Genomic DNA, 18,140 nt, shown 5'->3' on the forward strand with positions numbered 1-18,140 from the left:
ATAACCTTTAAAAATAAGAGGAATGGATGAACAATTCCAAACAGAATAAAACCAATCCACATTTACAGTTTTTGCTGAAACTTACTCCATCTCCATCATAACAACTATCGCAGTTCATAATTTCACACAAATTAAAAAATATATAAATAAAATGAAGAGAATAACTATTAATTATACTTATATTGCAAAATTGGTGTATTTTTTTTTTATCATTACTTTATCTTGTTCCAAAAATCAAAATTCAATTTGTTCCACAACATTTGTTTTAGACCCAAAAGTTAATAGTTAATACATTAAAACTCTAGATTTACTGTGGCAGTGACCCATGGCTTCAACAAACACACCCTAAGAAGCATTTGTTTTAGACAAGTTAATCTCATTTGCCAATCTCCACCCTACATCAAGTTCTGTCCAGTCAGAATGGAGCCACATGAGCTAAGAATTACATATGTTCTTTCTGTTCTCTAAAATGCTATGAAACATCCACAACAAAAGTTAGGTTAAATTGAAAATGTGAAAATTACACAATTCATTGCCTATGAGATATATTACTTTTCGGTCTTGGCAGCACAAGCAACCACATGAGATTTGAATTTCTCCAGCTCTGCCAAAACCTCATCCTCTGGTCTGTAAAGCAAATCACTCATGCGCCATATCTGCACAAATGAATTTGAATGCATCAGCCAAAATAATTTATGATAAATCAGTGAAAAAAGCATTATTTTTTATAATGGGAAATGCTACTAACACGTTAATGAATACACTTCAAAGTTGATTAATTAAAAAATCTCATATATTTTTAAAACAGTAATCAACTTAAGAAAATAATGATTTACTGGTGGAGTTATTTGTTCAGATTGATCTTGCTTAAAACCTGGTGTAAGACAAGTTTTAATATGCATGTTTGGATAACACAGTTGGAGCGATTAATAATTTTTAAAAGGGAGAGAAAGGAGACAAAACACAAATATATCAATCTGCAAGTGTACTTTCTATTATACAAGTTACCACTCAGCCCCAGCTGCAGCACTAAAGCTGCTCCACGGTTAGTGCACCAACACATCCAAACAGAAAGTAAAAACCAGAAACCCACAAACATGACTAAAAATACCATGATGAGCTTGGAAAGCTTGCCATGAAAAAGCAATGGAAGAGATTACTTGCTGCTAGGGTTTTGATTTCGTCAATATTAAAAAATTAGCAACCCACAAAATCATTGGGGAAATTGAAATTATCAATGGCAATGGTGTCACATTCAGGGGAACGGACATGGATGACATTTTTAACAAACTTTGGGGGAGTTAAATGCAATATGCCATAACTTTTTTGTATTGAATTAATTTTTATTTGTTCTGTTATATCAATGACTTATTTGTAAAATAAAATTATACTGCCTTTATCCCTAAATATAAGACCCTCTTGGGAAATTTCTTTGTCCCTTATTATAAGGAGTCAACATTCCCTCCATTTCTCGTCTCCATTACTATAGTTTTGAAGTGTTTTTAGGTGTATGAAAATATTTGGGCCCACCAAATGTGCATCATTATATTTTATATTCCCAAAACTTTGGTGATGGAAAAAATGGAGGTGATAAATGGAGAGGATCCTAACTCTTATAAGACTCTCTTTGATTTTTCAACTGCATTAATTGCTTTTTTTACTAACATACCCCTAGTTAATATACAACTTTTTCTGCAACTAACAATAAATACTATAATGAAAACATTAATTAATTTTATCTCTTGAAGGGTTAACTTGCAAAAACAATATCAATTATTTAGGGACACAGGAAGTATTAATCATGTCTTTTAACCGAGTAGATGACCTGATGGAGTATAATAAGATTACAATATTAAGATTTATTATGTTTTTACGCAAAACAAATGTTCTGATACTGCCTTAGAAGGTTTACCCTGTAACTTAACCAACAAATTTGGCAAACCGATATTACAGGTTCATGCTGTTTCGACAAATAAGCAATAGCAACTTCCATTATATGAAAATTGAATAATTACTATCTATACTTCGAACATGGAAAATGATTTAACATACCTGCAATGTTCCCCCTCCACCAGTACTTTCACAATCATCAGACACACTAACGATTGTCCATGGATCATATGCATTCCAGTGGAAGTCAACTACTTTGTCTCTGCATATAAATAAAAAGTTCATATGTTAAAAAAATAACAAGGTTGGGGTGAGAGGGGAGAAGGTAGTAAATACTTTTTACAGACAAATTTAATACAAATAAAAAAGCAAGTTCAACAAATCCAATATTCTTTGACATTTCACAACATGAGATGCACATTTCACAAAGAGAAACAGTCAAATGAAAGCAACCTTAGGATGACACAAAATGCGATTCAAGAAAACCACTAGGTTGATGCTTTCTTAAAGAGATCAGTTTTACTGGAATTCACCAACTGGTATTGGAAGCTTGTGACCAGTAACGTCTTGAATGTACAGTTTTAAGCAAGTATGTTTAAAGCAAATCACAGGGTACAGATTTTGAACAGGCAAAAATACTAATGCAATTATAATTTATACTCAGAACTTCATATGAAATTGATATCAAAATGTGGTGGAGAATCTTATGCAAATCACAGGGAACAAATTTTGAAAAGGCAAAAAATACTATCTTATCCAATTATAATTTATTTATACTCGGAACTTCTTATGAAATTGATATCTTCATTTAGCTCATCAAATAAAGACTAAGTAATCCTTCAGCTACAGATCTAGATTGTTGAAATAATTAACACTAAAGTACAATTAAGTTAACCATAGAGACAGTAGGACAATACCTATGACCAGCATGTTGGAAAAACAACCCTGGAGGAGAATTTATTGTTTTTCCAGCTCGCTCTATCTTTTTGCCAACCTGATCACAAATCAAAAGCAGAAGACATTGACACCTAGCAATAAAACATTGTTATGGCAAAAAAGCAGCGAAATACTATCCAATTGAAACTGCACCTTCTCATAATCCCAAATGTTCAACAGACCATCTTCTGCTGAACTTCCAAATACAGATGATTTGTCAGGAGACCACTGAATTGAACAAACTGTTATTAGCATATGTTGTGGCATAATCCTGATATTCATAATATATATATGTATAATATATATATAGTGCCAGAAGGCATGGAGAATTATCAGAAGACAAAAACCATGTCTGAAATCACCTGAACACAAAGAACAGCAGCTTTATGAGCCTCAAATTTATGGATAGGAGAACCAACCCCATTAGAAGTGAGATTGCGGCGATCAAACATGCGAACTGAATTATCTGCCGACCTGAAGTGATATGATGATAAGTCAAACACAGATGTGATACTTCACAATCTTGCTCAAAATGATATGATATGAATTACAACATAAGTTGAAACAGAAAAATAAAACAGATTTGTAATAATTGGACCTCTAGAATGGGAAAACATACCCAGTAAGAATCAGATTATCATCATGGGGATTCCAGTCAACACAATGAAGATCAGCATTGTGAGCTTTTTCAACCTGTCACCGAATTCACATTAGAGAAAGAAAACAAGAAAACTATAAAATAAAATAATACAAAATGTTACTATGTTACACAGTATGGAAAAAGGGGTTATATATGTAAATATCTAAATAGGTAAATATACAGTTTCCCAGTTGTTAAAGCCTCAATGTTGTACACACCCAATACAATGAGTTAGTGAATAAACTTGAAAAATGTGTTCACTGCATACTTTACAATTTGTACTGTTATCAAAATAAATAAATAAATTATTTTAAATACATCATTGAAATATAAAGCATATACCTTACCAAAAAGCAAAAATCCATACTTACATCAAAACAACAACAACAATAACAATCAAAGTCATTTCTCACTAGACTGTGTCACCTATATGAATCAAATATGCCAAAATGTACTAAACAAATGAAGTCCAATGACAGATAATTAAATATAAATGTGTTAATGGCTATAGTTATTCTGGTCTTCCTCAAACTCAACCAAATTTATTAATTAATTAATAATGTCCAAATCAGCACTACAGAAGTGATGCAACACAGAGTAGCATCAGGCTGCTACAAGATTTCTGTTGTGAAGCTAAGACGGTTTTACCCTTTGCACTTGCTACTCCTACACCATTACCCCATGCACACCCTCGTACCCTCCAAATGCCCTACTCACGTGATCATTAAGCATCTCCGTACCAAAAATTTTCACTTAATGGTATTTCTAGAACTAAACTTTCCAAATCCTCCCAAAACTTGACATTTTTACCCTATTTTTGATGCATCGTGGCATTGAAAGTATCTTGTTTTACATTATTAATTTTAGGGTTATGTTCTTTTATCCTAACCTTCTGTCATCCAGAACTACTACACTCATCCAACACTAATTTGCAAGAAAGCTTATCCAATTTCAATTTTCAAGATCTTGAATTGCTTATATCCCAAAGATAGAAGCCCAATGTCTCTAGTTCCTTGGTTTTTGCTCCTACTCACCTACTTTATTGTATGCGCATAAATTTAATCATCCTCCTAATTATAGTATTCACTATTATCATTTATTACTTATCTTACGGTCCAAGCTACAATGCAGTTTTTATACTCCTGAATTACCTTCTTTATCCACACTCATTAACAACATGAAAATCCACTGCAAATTTTCGCTACACATGGGTGTCAATGCAACGACTCATAGTTGACATGGTACCCAAGCCATACAGCATTTTCCTAGAGTCAACGGCCTAACAGTACCAATACTAGTTAGTACACCGCTATCACTACCTTAAAGATTCAACTAATTTTTAAGTTGACTGCCAACAGCCTTAAACAACCCTCCTCTTTTTTTCCGGGTTTGGGCCTGGCTATTTTATGTTACATGACAATAACAATTAAGGGAAACAAATTCAAATACATGATTGAAATATATAAATCATATACCTTAACCACAGGACTAGAGCCAACACGTGCATCCCATAATATGAGACAAGAATCATCTCCAACACTACAGAACTCCTGCGCACTTCAGCATGATCACAAAGATGTCAGGAAGACATGGTTGTCCCGTAAAGTATAGATTTAGTCCATGTTGCTACTATAGTGTAAATAGTCTAAATTCCTCAAATAGAATTTGAGAACATAGAATAAGGTGAACAATAAAATAAGAAAAGCCACTTCAATAAGGCAAATCATTTAAATATGAAACTACTTTGTAGAGTAAACAAATTACCTAGAAGGGCAAAAGGCAACATCTTCAACGGTATCCTCATGCCCAGAGTAGATACCTCTTGGTCCGACAGAAGGGCTGTCAACAGTTTTTTCACCGCCTTCCCCAGATTTAGAGTTTTGTTTGATAATGGATCCACCAGACTTGGAGTCCGTAGCAGCAGATGTTACATGGTCTTCAATACTCCACAACACCACTGTTCTATCCTTCCCTGCAATGCAACCCAGTTTTGTCAGATAAGAGAAACCACAACAATGAATGAATAGGGATTTAAAACATAATTGTTTACAAAATGGAGAGAAAAAGGTATGCCAACCTCCTGATAACACATAGGGCTCAGTTGGGCACATTGCAAGAGCAAATTCTGCATTATCTTGGTGTCCAGTCAATATCTGCAAAAGAAGTTTTGTGAATATACCAAGAAGCATCAACCATGCCAAATAACAAAAATGAAAACAATAACATTGGGATATGATTTTTTTTTAAATAGGGTAGTTCAGGGAAACTAAAGATGGAGTACATATAATTCAAATTGGAGGGACCAATTTGAAAATACTCATCCCAATTTCCAAGTTTTTGCACCCAACCTGTTCTAGCCCCACCAATGCTACCTCACTCTTCAGTTCAATAGAGCCACACCCTCATGTAACTTACAAGTTTATTCAATTAATCGAGCTAACGAAACAGCATCAAAATATGATCCTTCACACCACAAAATCCTAGTTTTTAGGGAGACAAAAACATGTTTCCCACAAACAAAAGGAGCATGCATGCTTCATTCTGTGAATTTGATCACATGTTACAAATTGTATTGAGCTTTTCTAGATGGATGAATGTTACGGTTTATCTGTGCAAACTGCTTGGTGAAATAGGCATACCAAATCTGGACGAGAGTTCGTAGCTCCGAGAACAGCATGACGGTTAGGTTGGCTTTCAACATCCCAAATGAGAACCTGATATTTTAAGAGTCACAAATAAGGAACAAAATATCAAGGAAACAAATCAATTGTAAAGAATAAAAAAAATCTCAAGGAAAACTGTAAAGTTCTTACATCAGGGCTGTCTGTGTGAGTAGCCACTATCTTAGAATTCTGTGGCAATTCCCTAATTCTGTTCACCTACAACTCAAACCATAAAGATCTGATCAGCAAACAACAATATCCATATCCTCAGCATAATGATAAACCATTTACAGGCATTTATAAATGAACAAAAATCTCAATAAAATCTCCAAAACAAAGCCAGGCAGATTAAGTAACAAAGTTATTATTCATTCATCTTTAGAAAAACTTCAAAAGCATCCAATTTTCATAATGTGGATGTGAAATTTTTACCTCGCCCGGATGTATGATGGTCTTGTACTTCTTCACAAATGGAGAGCGAGCCTCTTCATTAAACTGAAAAAATAAAATAAAAAATTAGCTCATTAATTGAATTTCAAACAACAAACTAAACCCTGTTTGGATAAACAGCTTAATTATTAAGCACTAACATAAGCACTTATAGTATAAGTACTTATGTAAAAGCTATTTCTATAACAAAAGATAAAATAAAGTCAAATTGTTTTCCTATAAGTTGTCAAGATTCAAGTAACAGTTTTGATAAGTTCTTCCAAACAGTCTCACACATATGCTAGTAGATTAACCCAAATAAGTCAATTCAAACATGCCCTAAACAACTAAAAGGTAAGAAACATCACATTGACATAACAATAAATAAATCACCTGCGAAATATGTTCTGCAGCTGCAACCCTAGTCTTCACAACCTCACAATTCGCAATCACCAAGGTATTTGGGACACTACCATCAGTCTAATAAAATCACAAAATCACTTTCATCAACACAAACTTAATAAAAAAGTTTGAATCTTAAATTATCACAAAATCATAAAAAATAAAAAATAAAAAATTAGAATTGCCTGCTCAGAAAGATAGAGACGCTGGCGATTCTTGTAAGTAGCTTGTTCAAGCTGAGGGCCCCACCTATGAACAAATGAAAACAAAATAATTGAATTAGATAAAACTAAACCTAAGATTAGAGATGAAAAAACAAAAACCCTAGAAATAGGAGAGAGAAAGCACCGGCAAGAGAGAGAAGGCCAGACGAGATTATGATTAGCGAGCCAGTCGTAGAGAACAGGAACAAGAGACTTCCATTGAGTGTATTTCTCGTCGACGGAAGCTTGTTGCTGTTGTTGGTGGTGTTGTTGTTGTTGATGTTGATGTTGCTGTTGCATCTTTTTGGATTCTTTAATAGTTTTAGAATGAGATTGTTGTTGTTCGTCTTTTTTGTCTTCCTTAGGTTTAGGTTTACGACCTCGTGTTTCCTTCTTCTTCACCACGCCTTGTTGCGAAGGAGGAGTCTCCATTTTCTGTTTCTTCGCTCTTCAAAACAAAAAATGAAACTCTACTCTCCCGTTACTCTTTTTCTTACTCTTCAAATTTCGCAATGGCTGTCCTCACTCCGTCACTCGCCTTTATTAAAATAATATCCATAAATTAATTACTTAATTAATAATTAGTCACATTTTATATGTAATTTTTTTTTAAAGTTTTGGTATTTTAAAATAATTGGAATATATGACATTACAAAAACTACTAAAGATGAAGTTTTTAACGACATGATTTATTTATTTTTATAATTTAATTTATAATATATAAATAATTATCAATTTTCATGATTTTAAATTATTAAATCGTATTTTATATTATTTAAAATATGTCACATTATTATTTTACGTCTATAAATTTGAGGGAGTGATCAAAATAAGATAATTTTTTTAAATGTAAGGATTAAATTTTATGAATAAAAAAAAATATGAATATCAAAATTGTAATTAAATCTACTTTTTAAAATAAAGAAATAAATATTGATAAAAAATGAATTTTATGGATTTAATTATTTTAATAGATAAAGAATTTAATTGATTTAATGATTATTTAATAAAATTTGATTGATTTTTATCTTGTCATAAAAATAATTTTATACATACACCACACTACTATTTTAATTTGTTATATTACTTACTAAAACAGTTTAATAAATATGTTATATTGTTGGAAAGTAAACTTTTTATATCTCACTCCCACTAGTTCTAACTATGTTTTCTGTGCTTTTGCTTCAATTACCATTTAATAGTTAGATTTGATGATATAGTTTCCATCTCTAGAATATCCCCACACGATCAAGTTTTCTTGCTTCAAATCATTTAGACTGATTCGAATAGTATGATTTTCTTCAAAAGGAAAAAAGATGGGTTTGATATAAGTATTATTGCAATTGATGAGATTTTGCATCATAAGATCTCCAAGAGAAAGATATCTCTATCATTGTGTTTAGGGTACCTTGTTTAGGAAGTTAGTTATCTTGCCATATGTTTATTTTGCGACTATTATCAACTATCCAACGAAATTATTTTTTAATAGTTCAAGAAGCTTTAAAAATATCACCCTAATTAAAATTACGGTAGTTTTTTTTAGTACGAAAGATATTTGAATTTGAAAAACACCTGACTTTAAGATATTTAGATAATAGTGAATTAGGATTTGAAATAAGTGTCTAAATTTGTGTACTTAAAAGATCTTCGTTAAAAGCTCTAATACTTTTGAACCGCATTTCTCATCTCATTTTGTTATTACATGAAGTCTTTCATTGTATAATGAGTTTGTCTTCCCTTGCCTTTGTTGTCTCACAACAAATTATGAATGATACTTTCTACGCGTGGGCATGCATTGACCTTTAAGAATAAGGAATCAACTCATAAAATCTTTAGAAATGTCATGTACCACAACCTTGATAAATACCTCTTTTTTCAAAGTAGAGAAGGAATTTCTCTTTTCACTCTTTGGATTTCTTCCAAATTGAACATTTGATCTTCCCACAAAAGTGGAGACACTAATATATTTACAATGAGTTTCTAATTATTTTATGTACATCTAACTTCAGAATTAATTTTTTTCTCGCATCAAGCACATTTTAGCGAAAAAAAGATCTCTAACTTGTTTTGATTACGAACCTGAAGTAGCAATGTCAATTTACAAAAAAAGGGTTCGAATTGTAAATTCACTTTTTTAAAATTTCATGCTAAAACTTAAAATATTTAACTCAAGATTGATTTTGGTTATAAAAACAGAAAACGGAGAATGTTATTGGTTAGTAAAAAGTATATAATTTAACTTATCTATTTAACTTGATAATAAAAAAGACTAGAAATAAATAGATATGAGGAAATAGATATTACACAAAGATATATTCTGGTTCACCCAAACCGAGTTACGTCCAGTTCTCATAATCGTGAGATTTTCACTGTGCTTCAGAACCAAGAATGTTCCCATTCACACATTTTCTCTTGATCATGTAAGACCCTTAATTTTAAATCCTAAATTATACAATTTTAGGGTATTTTGTGTTGAATTTCTTATGCTTCTAGCCCAGTTTTTGGTATTTAGTGAGTTAAATGCCAAAAATATATTTTTGGAAATTGGATTAAAATTATTTGTTGGAGAATAATTTATTTATGTTACGAAGAATTTAATACTGGACAATTTTGTTAAAAATATCCCTAGTTGCAAAAACTTTTATCTGTCAATTGAGTTGCGACGAGAGTAGATATTTTTATCAAATGGTTTGAGAAGTTATGCTTGAAATGATAATTTTGATAAATATCTAGATATTTTTAGATATTTGTTAATTTATATATATATATATATATATATATATGTATGTATGTATGTATGTATGTTTGGAGGGAAAAAGAAAGGAAAAAGGAAGAAAGGAAAACTGAAGGAAACCAAAAAAAGATTTTCCTCTCCCTGTTACTCACATTTTATCCCTCTTCCATCTCCAGTCTTCTTCATTCGTTTCTTTTGCTTCCAGAAAAGGAACCCAAGGCTTGGTGGGTGAGAAGACAAGGATTTCTCAGCTTCATTCTTCCTCTTTGATTCGAAAACGAAGAAAAACGGTGTTAGGGGTTTTGTGTTTGGAGGAAAAAAGGAAAGGAAAGAAAATAGAAGAAAAGGAAAAGAAGGAAAAAGAAAGAAGGGAAAAAGGAAAGAAAACAGAAAACATTTCCTCTTCCTCTCTGCCTCGCGATTTCTCATTCTTCCTTCTCGTGGACTTCATCTTCTTTTGTTTCTTTTGCTTCAAGAAATGAAACCCAAGGCTTGGTGGGTGAGAAGACAAGGAAAGAAAGAAGGCTTTGTTTCTCAGCTTCATTCTTCCTCTTTGATTCGAAAACGAAGAAAAACGGTGTCAGGGGTTTTCAAAACCGTCAAACACAGTATTTCCCTTTTTTTTCTAGATCTAAGCTTCATTTCGCGAAGAGATAGAAGGGAAAGTTGTTCATCTCCATGCTACGGTGCTGGTGAACTAACTTTGGAAGCGACGTCGCAAGCGGAGATTTTATCGGAATTACCCGCGGTACCGTAATCGCTCGTTAAAGCTAACGTTAAGGTAAGGGCTCCTTCCAAACTTTTAGTTTGCATTTAGGGACTTATATGTGGTTGTGTGGAAAAGAATTTTGTTAGGGTTGAAGTGTTGATTTGGGGAAAATGAATTTAATGCTTTTATGGGTGAAATTTTAGAGTTGGGTTTTGGTGATATTGATGAGTGTTTCATGGAAAATGAATTTAACTCATTTATGTTTGGTTTTGAGGAAATGAAATTTGATGTGCTTGAGTGGTGGGTTGAGATAATTTTGTGGTTGTCGTGTTTGACGTGTTCATAATTAATATTTATAAATTTTGAGATGTGTTTATGTGGATTTTGTGGAAAAATGAATTGAGGTGATTTGGTGTGAATTGTGGATTGAATTTGAGAATATGTCTAAGTATGTTCTGTGTGGAATTTGAAAATCATTAGAGTTAAACGAGTATTAAAAATGGGGAATCTTTTAATATCTCTGTTTACCTAATGTTTGTAGTGAAAATCGTTAGAGTTAAATGAGTATTAAGAATGAGGAATCTCTTAATATCTACATTTACTTAATGATTATCATCAAAATTGTTAGAGTTAAACGAGTATTAAAAATGGGGAATCTTTTAATATCTATGTTTACTTAATGATTGTCGTGAAAATTGTTAGAGTTAAATGAGTATTAAAAATGGGAAATCTTTTAATATATGCATTTACTTAACGATTGTCGTGGATAAAGTCAGAATATGCTCATGCATTTCATAGTACATGGCGACCGGATGGGCCATGGTGATAGTGGCGACCGGATGGGCCACGAGATGATTCCATGTGATTTGTTTGTTCATCTAATCCTTACGGGGATTGTCGTGTCGTGTAAGGTCTGCAATAGACTACACATTTTTGGTAAATCGTGCTGACCCGTGATAGGTGGCACCTCGGTAAATAGTACTTCGACCTGTGATAGGCGGTATATTTACGATTTATGTTTTTGGTAAATCGTGCTGACCCGTGATAGGTGGCACCTCGGTAAATAGTACTTCGACCTGTGATAGGCGGTATATTTACGATTTATGTTTTTAGTAAATCGTGCTGACCCGTGATAGATGGCACCTCGGTAATTTAGTACTTCGGCCTGTGATTGGCGGTACAATTATGATTTACGGCCCTTCGAGGAGGGTTTTGGTTTGGAATTCCGAGTCCATGCATTTTGGCATATACGCATTGCATTAAGGTGCTTGGCACGCGAGTCGTGTTTGATTCAAGATTATGATTGAGTGTTTGAACTCAAGTTGTCATGGTGATTGTGTTATAATTGCCAAGTGTGAATGTTTTGGATTTGTGTGAAAGTGTGACTGATTGCGAAACCATTTCGAAACTCAAGTTGTCGTAGTGATTGTGCTATAATTGCTAAGTGTGAATGTTTTGGAATTGTGTGTAAGTGTGATTGATTGCAAAACCATTTCGAAACTTATGTTGTCGTGGTGATTGTGTTATAATTGCCAAGTGTGGATGTTTTGGAATTGTGTATAAGTGTGATTGATTGCAAAAGTATTTCGAAACTCAAGATGTCATGGTGATTGCGCTATAATTGCTAAGTGATTGTTTGGATTTGTGTGTAAGTGTTGATTGGTTCCAAAACCCTTTAAAAAAATTGAATTTTGCTGAATTTTGTTGTTTTCCTGTTGATGTCTGATGTGTATTTGAATACAGAAAGCTGTATTCGAATACAGACATGTTGTTTTTGCCACTGACTTACTGTGTAGTCGAATACAGACTGTTGTATTCGAATACAAACATGTTGTTTTGCTAATGACTTGCTGTGTAGTCGAATACAGAAGGCTGTATTCGAATACATACATGTTGTTTTTGCTGCTAAATGCTGAAACAACCTTGTATTCGAATACATAGATGCTGTATTCGAATACAACAGTGTTGTTTTGTTAAAAACTTCATTTTTCAACCTTGTTTATGAATGTTTGGCATATGGAAACCCTTTTAAGGTGCATGCTAAGTTGAAAGATTATTTTGTGCATTTAAAAACTTAAATGTTATGTGTTAATTGTTAATTTCGGTTGGTGACCCTTTACAACTATTGTGGAAATCTGGGCTTTGCCCTTAGATGAGAACCAGGACCATCCTACCGGTTAGTACCCTATAGATGGGAAGGTAGTTGGACACACCTGACTGGAGCTGTGTCAGGAGGATCTTGCGGGGCGCGTGAAGATCATTCGGAATGTATAGTTTTTTTGGTAGAATGATCAGATTAGGTTGACGTATAGGGACTAGATGTCTTTCTTTTGGGATGTGTTTATTTTAATTTGGAAGACTGTACCTATACTAATATTGTCTGTTTGACATTTTATTATGATGGGGTCCATGTACCACTTTTTGAAGTGTAAATACTTTGGATTCGTATTTCAAAAACTATTCCGCTGCTTGTAAATTCTGTTGACTTATTTGTCATTGTGTTACGACTTAAATATTTATCCAAAAGTATTTCCTTATTTATTTCTTTGTTTTTTTTAAAAAAAATACACTCGCGCTGTTAAAAATCGGGGTGTTACAGATCACACCTTGATCAATTACAATATTCATCTTTCAACCTATAAAGGATTTTTATCTTTCAACTTTGAAATAATTTTTACAAACACACTCAATCTAACATAAAAGATAAACTTGAGTTACAAATGATGTGTATGATAAAAGTGTTTGGGATCTTGAAACTTTTCAACACTTGTTTGAGATAAATAAAAACAAACTTAGTAAATAATGATCCAAAGATATAGTGAAGAGAGCTGGAGTGTGCTTGAAGAGTTTTTTGACTTGTTGAATAAGTGTTGGTAGATTTGTAGATTAAACTATTGCCTTCAACTTTCAATTGATCTTCAATTTATAGATGTTAAAAAGCTTTGAATATTCATTTTACAATGAATATAGTCGTTGGGCACACTTCCCAAGTGTTAGATATATTTTAAAGCAATTAAACATGTGTTTATTTGTTGTCTAAAACGTTCTTGACAATCGGAGAATGCTCTTGCTTTTGGATTTGATGGAAAACGTGAATGAGTGAGTTGTCAACTAAAAATTTAGTACTATTTCATATCAGAATTATGCAGAGCTTTTTGCATAATATTGTAAGTACAATGTACTTGTGTCCTTGTTCACATCTCATCAATTTGGAGATTGATCTAGAGGTTGTTTTCCTCATTTGGGCATTCAGCTCGAGTTTTGGGTTTCACCATTGATTTGAGCAGTTTTGATACTCATTAAAATGTGGTTGGATTGTGGAAAATTATTTGTTTTCATTTTTTCTTTAAAAGATAATAACCATAACGTTCTTTTGTAAAACAAGAACATTCTTCATTTATGTTTTGTGAGTGTTGGATTTTGACACCTATTGTGTGTAAGTCCTCTGTCTTAGAAACATATTGTGCTTTCTGCAAAAAGGTGCAACAACAATGTTCTAGTTGTCATGGTTGTCCTTGCTCATAGCTTATCAATTTGGAGATTGATCTTGCTTCTGATTAATAGCATATAGTGATCATTGATTGTTGTATGAATGTATTTGATCATCTTCTTCATGAAGATGTTATCTTGAAGATGTAATAATCATTCTCTTGAATGATTGGTATATGATACATTCATTTTGAGATTATTTCATTATTGAGTGAATACTTATGCACTTTGATGAAGTGAATGGCTTATTGTTTGATCACTTATGCAATTCATTTTCCTTAAACAAAACTCAAGTGAAATCATTAGTAGACCATCATTCATAAAACTTAAATAATTTATTTCATAAGGTTTGTTGTCATTAAAACATACGCCAAAAAGATTTTTACCTCAACAATCTTCCCATTTTTTACGATGACAAACCTTTTGAGTAAAACTTAAGTTTTATTGATGAATATAAATAAAATGTAATATTGTTAATAGATATGTAAATAAACTCCCCCTAAACACATGCAAGATTTTAATTCTTATCATTCTAATTAAACCCCCCTAAGTATATGCAAGAGGTTAATTTTTAATATTTTTCATTAATTATTTTCATCCTATATACATCATATATTTCACTCCTCCTTTTGGCATCTATCAAAAAGGTTGGGGAATAAAAATGAAGTACACATGTAGGGAGCAATGGTATGAATATATTACACATAATAATTATGTGATTGATAAATGCATTCATATATCAAAAAAGTCAAGTTTGCATTTAACATCAAAGAACATAACATGTATGATAATCAATAATTATTTTAGTCAATATTGCAATCAAGATATGGATAATGATAACAAAAGAAATATGACATAATTATATGCAAGTATTTTAACACACTTTGAAAAATGGTCAATGAATATATATTCTTCTCATTTTTAGAAAAAACAATGAGTTGACTTCAGTTTTAAGAAAAAGTTTGTGAACTTGATCTACCTGACAAAATTGCACTTAAAGGTAAATTACGAGAAATCGCGTATCAATCCACTATGTCGATGTGTCCATCTGTTGACAAGGTTAAAATAAATGGTGCACTCAAAAAAGACAAAAGTAATGTATCAAAAAGAAATAAATCAACCAAACGTGATCCGTCTTGGTGGGAGTATTTAGATGCAAGTGTTCGATGCATTGGCACAAATGTATGTAGCACTGTAACATCTAATAAAGTACAACAACCTCGATCATCAGTCAAAAAGCTTACACCTCGACCATCAGTCAGCAAGGTTCAACAACCAAGAGTTCTTCTCTTCAACGATTAGTTGCCAATTGAAATTCATAAATTCATAGATGACATTATTGACGCTGGCGAGGATGGTAATTGTGGATATCATGCAGTTGCAGATTTACTTGGAATGGGTGAGAACTCTTTGGCATTCATTCATCAAAAGTGTGTGATAGAGCTTCAAGAGTTCATGTCTCATTACGAGATAATATATGGTGGAAAAAAATTTGTTCAACAACTTATACATGGTGTGTATGTTGGACAAGATGCAACTATGGATAATTGGATGATACTTCCAGAAATAGGATATGTGATTGCTTCAAAATTTAACATGATTTTCGTCGCATTATCACTTAACCAATCGCAAACATTTTTTCCACTTAGAAGTCCACCACCAATATCTATATCATATCATCGTATGATAGTTATTGCATTTATTAAGAATTGTCATTTTGTACATATATTAATTGTGATATTTAATTTAAGTTGATCAATTGTGATAATTATTATATTTTTTATATGTTTAATAAATCATTAATTTTAACAAATTTACTTAAAGTCAAATTCTCCTATACCACCAAGTAATTTGTGGAGAAAATATTGCATTGAAGAAATATTGTAGCAAATATATTCTCCTATTTTAATTTGAACATGATCAAGCTTGCACTTAGAAATAAATCAATTTTTCAATTTTTTTTTGGAACTAGAGAGAATGAGCACATACATGGACGCAAAATAAGATGAATGTGACATCATGTCAAATATATTTTATCTCTTTACAAAATATTCTTATGCTAATGATATTTGTATTTTCAAAAACTAATTTTTTAAATGGATCAAAAATATGCCAAGAGATTTGCTCACATTAAAAAAAAAAAATTGTTTTGTTACAACATTTTTGCAACCACACTAATTAACAATAAGACAAATGTTCAAACTTACTTTCATTAGTAAGTATGTACGAGATTTTTTTATTGTTGCTATTTCTATCTATCATGCTTAAAATAAATTTAAACATTTGAGATCAATTTTCACAAAAGAAGTAAACATAATGTCCATTTCATCTGGTATGGTCGTATGACCCACTTTCTCTAACGGTGAGCCATGAATCATTTGAATATGACCGTATTGACGCAATACCTTGTTTGACAGATGAGCATACATCTTCGGACCCCAACGTATCCACCCTTGAAATAAAAAAACCTCTTCAAACGGCCGCTTCACTCGATGCTCCTCATATGGTGTCCAACAGACCTCATCAACATCAATCTCGTCAAGAGTTTTCCTAAATGGAAGAACCAAACCCTTATCCCTTTTTGGCTTCTATCTAAGTGCTCTAGGGTAGTCTTCAACATAACTAGGAGAAATGCTCCACACAATGTAGGAAAATGCTCCACACAATGTAGGAAAATGTAGGAAAATGCTCAAAAACTCACAATGTAGGAAAATGCTCAACACTCACATATGCACATATATAATAACATATCATTAGTTTAGAATCATCAATAATAGAAATAATTAACACAATAAACAATAATAGAGTTTACTTGTAACAATGTTAGATACCTTAAAACTGTTCTGGTTTGATGCATGATCGGTTCTCGAAGATTGTCATATAGGAGAGCAAGAGAAGCAACATCCCATGCATATCCCCCCGCAAGAATTGAGGTATCAGAAGCAGTCAAGATAGGCAACGCTAACTGCGAAGGCACTCTTGTCGTTGAACAGGGTGCGACCGACCAAAAACAAAAGAAATTCTCTCGCAACCATCTGCCAATGCTGGTCACGACAACACAAATTAGAATTGTGGATGTCCGCGTGACATTAAATTCAACATAAGTAACAACGTGACTAACTCTGAGAAGCTCAACCAATATATCTGCATCATCATTCTTGTTAAATACATTAACACTGAAGAATGCACCGGCGATGGGCATATGCAGCAGAGAGGATACATCGTCAAAAGTAATCTTCATCTCCCCAATTGGAAGATGAAAGCTATTGGTGTCACGATACCACCTCTCTATGAATGCATAAATGATCTCTTTGTCGATCATTTCGTAGTTGCATTTTAGCAACGAATAGAAACCTGAGTTGTTAACCAGTTGCTGAACCTTTTCATGTTCGATCATAACTTATTTTAATTATTACCGTTGCTAAACACCATTAATTCTACACGATCCTGAAATTAGTTAAACGAAAAAATATAAGTTAAAACACATTACGACAACAAATATTAAAAATTTAATTTAATTTGATTAAGAAAATTACCACGCCATCCCAGAGTCGAGTCGCCACATGATTGTTGAATGTCCTAAGGACAAAATTGTCAACTGGACCACCAAGATATCAATCATCCAGTGGATGTTCATCTATGTCATGTGGTTGGGCTTCGGGTTGGACTTCTTCCTGTTGGGCCTATTGTGCTTTTTGCCGCTGTAGTCGTCGTTGGGCCTGTGTGGACGCATTTGGCCTAACACGACGATCCTCCTTATTAGAAGTATCCTCGTTAATTATAACACGACCCTCTCTATTAGTAAACATCATGTGCACCATAGCTACATAACCAAATCATAATAAAAATCAAAACAATAAATCCTACGTGAACTCAGTGTCCAAAACCTATGCGAACACATTTCACGTACATGAACCCATTTTCAGTTGCCCTACGTGAAATCATATCACGTATATCTATGAAAACTCATTTCACGAAAATGATTCATGAACTTAGTTCACATATGTTTCTGGATTTTTCAAAATGAGTTAACGTACGCTAACTA

General features: G+C 32.7%; 1 protein-coding gene across 1 annotated transcript; it reads right to left on the bottom strand.

Annotated features, from left to right (window-relative positions):
* Positions 1-330: 330 nt before the first annotated feature.
* LOC101501320 (WD-40 repeat-containing protein MSI4) lies at positions 331-7,684 on the bottom strand. Its single transcript, XM_004487985.4, has 15 exons — positions 7,309-7,684; positions 7,146-7,209; positions 6,952-7,038; positions 6,562-6,624; positions 6,280-6,345; positions 6,106-6,180; positions 5,544-5,619; positions 5,231-5,438; positions 4,942-5,023; positions 3,446-3,519; positions 3,189-3,300; positions 2,980-3,054; positions 2,808-2,884; positions 2,053-2,152; positions 331-656 (listed from the first exon to the last, which is right to left on the bottom strand). The coding sequence occupies exons 1-15, from the start codon at positions 7,593-7,595 to the stop codon at positions 549-551; spliced, it is 1,554 nt and encodes a 517-aa protein (XP_004488042.1). The 5' UTR covers positions 7,596-7,684; the 3' UTR covers positions 331-548.
* Between the last annotated feature and the right edge of the window lie 10,456 nt (positions 7,685-18,140).

This window comes from Cicer arietinum, chromosome 1 (genome assembly GCF_000331145.2).
Source record: "Cicer arietinum cultivar CDC Frontier isolate Library 1 chromosome 1, Cicar.CDCFrontier_v2.0, whole genome shotgun sequence".
NCBI lineage: Eukaryota > Viridiplantae > Streptophyta > Magnoliopsida > Fabales > Fabaceae > Cicer > Cicer arietinum.

What these genes read in the sequence shown, in the direction of transcription:
- LOC101501320 (XM_004487985.4), bottom strand. Translation starts at nt 7,595, where the DNA reads ATGGAGACTCCTCCTTCGCAACAAGGCGTGGTGAAGAAGAAGGAAACA. An exon ending in TGGCCTTCTCTCTCTTGCCG is followed by an intron (nt 7,210 to 7,308) that starts GTGCTTTCTCTC and finishes ATTTGTTCATAG; the next exon opens with GTGGGGCCCTCAGCTTGAAC. An exon ending in CCATCATACATCCGGGCGAG is followed by an intron (nt 6,346 to 6,561) that starts GTAAAAATTTCA and finishes TTTGAGTTGTAG; the next exon opens with GTGAACAGAATTAGGGAATT.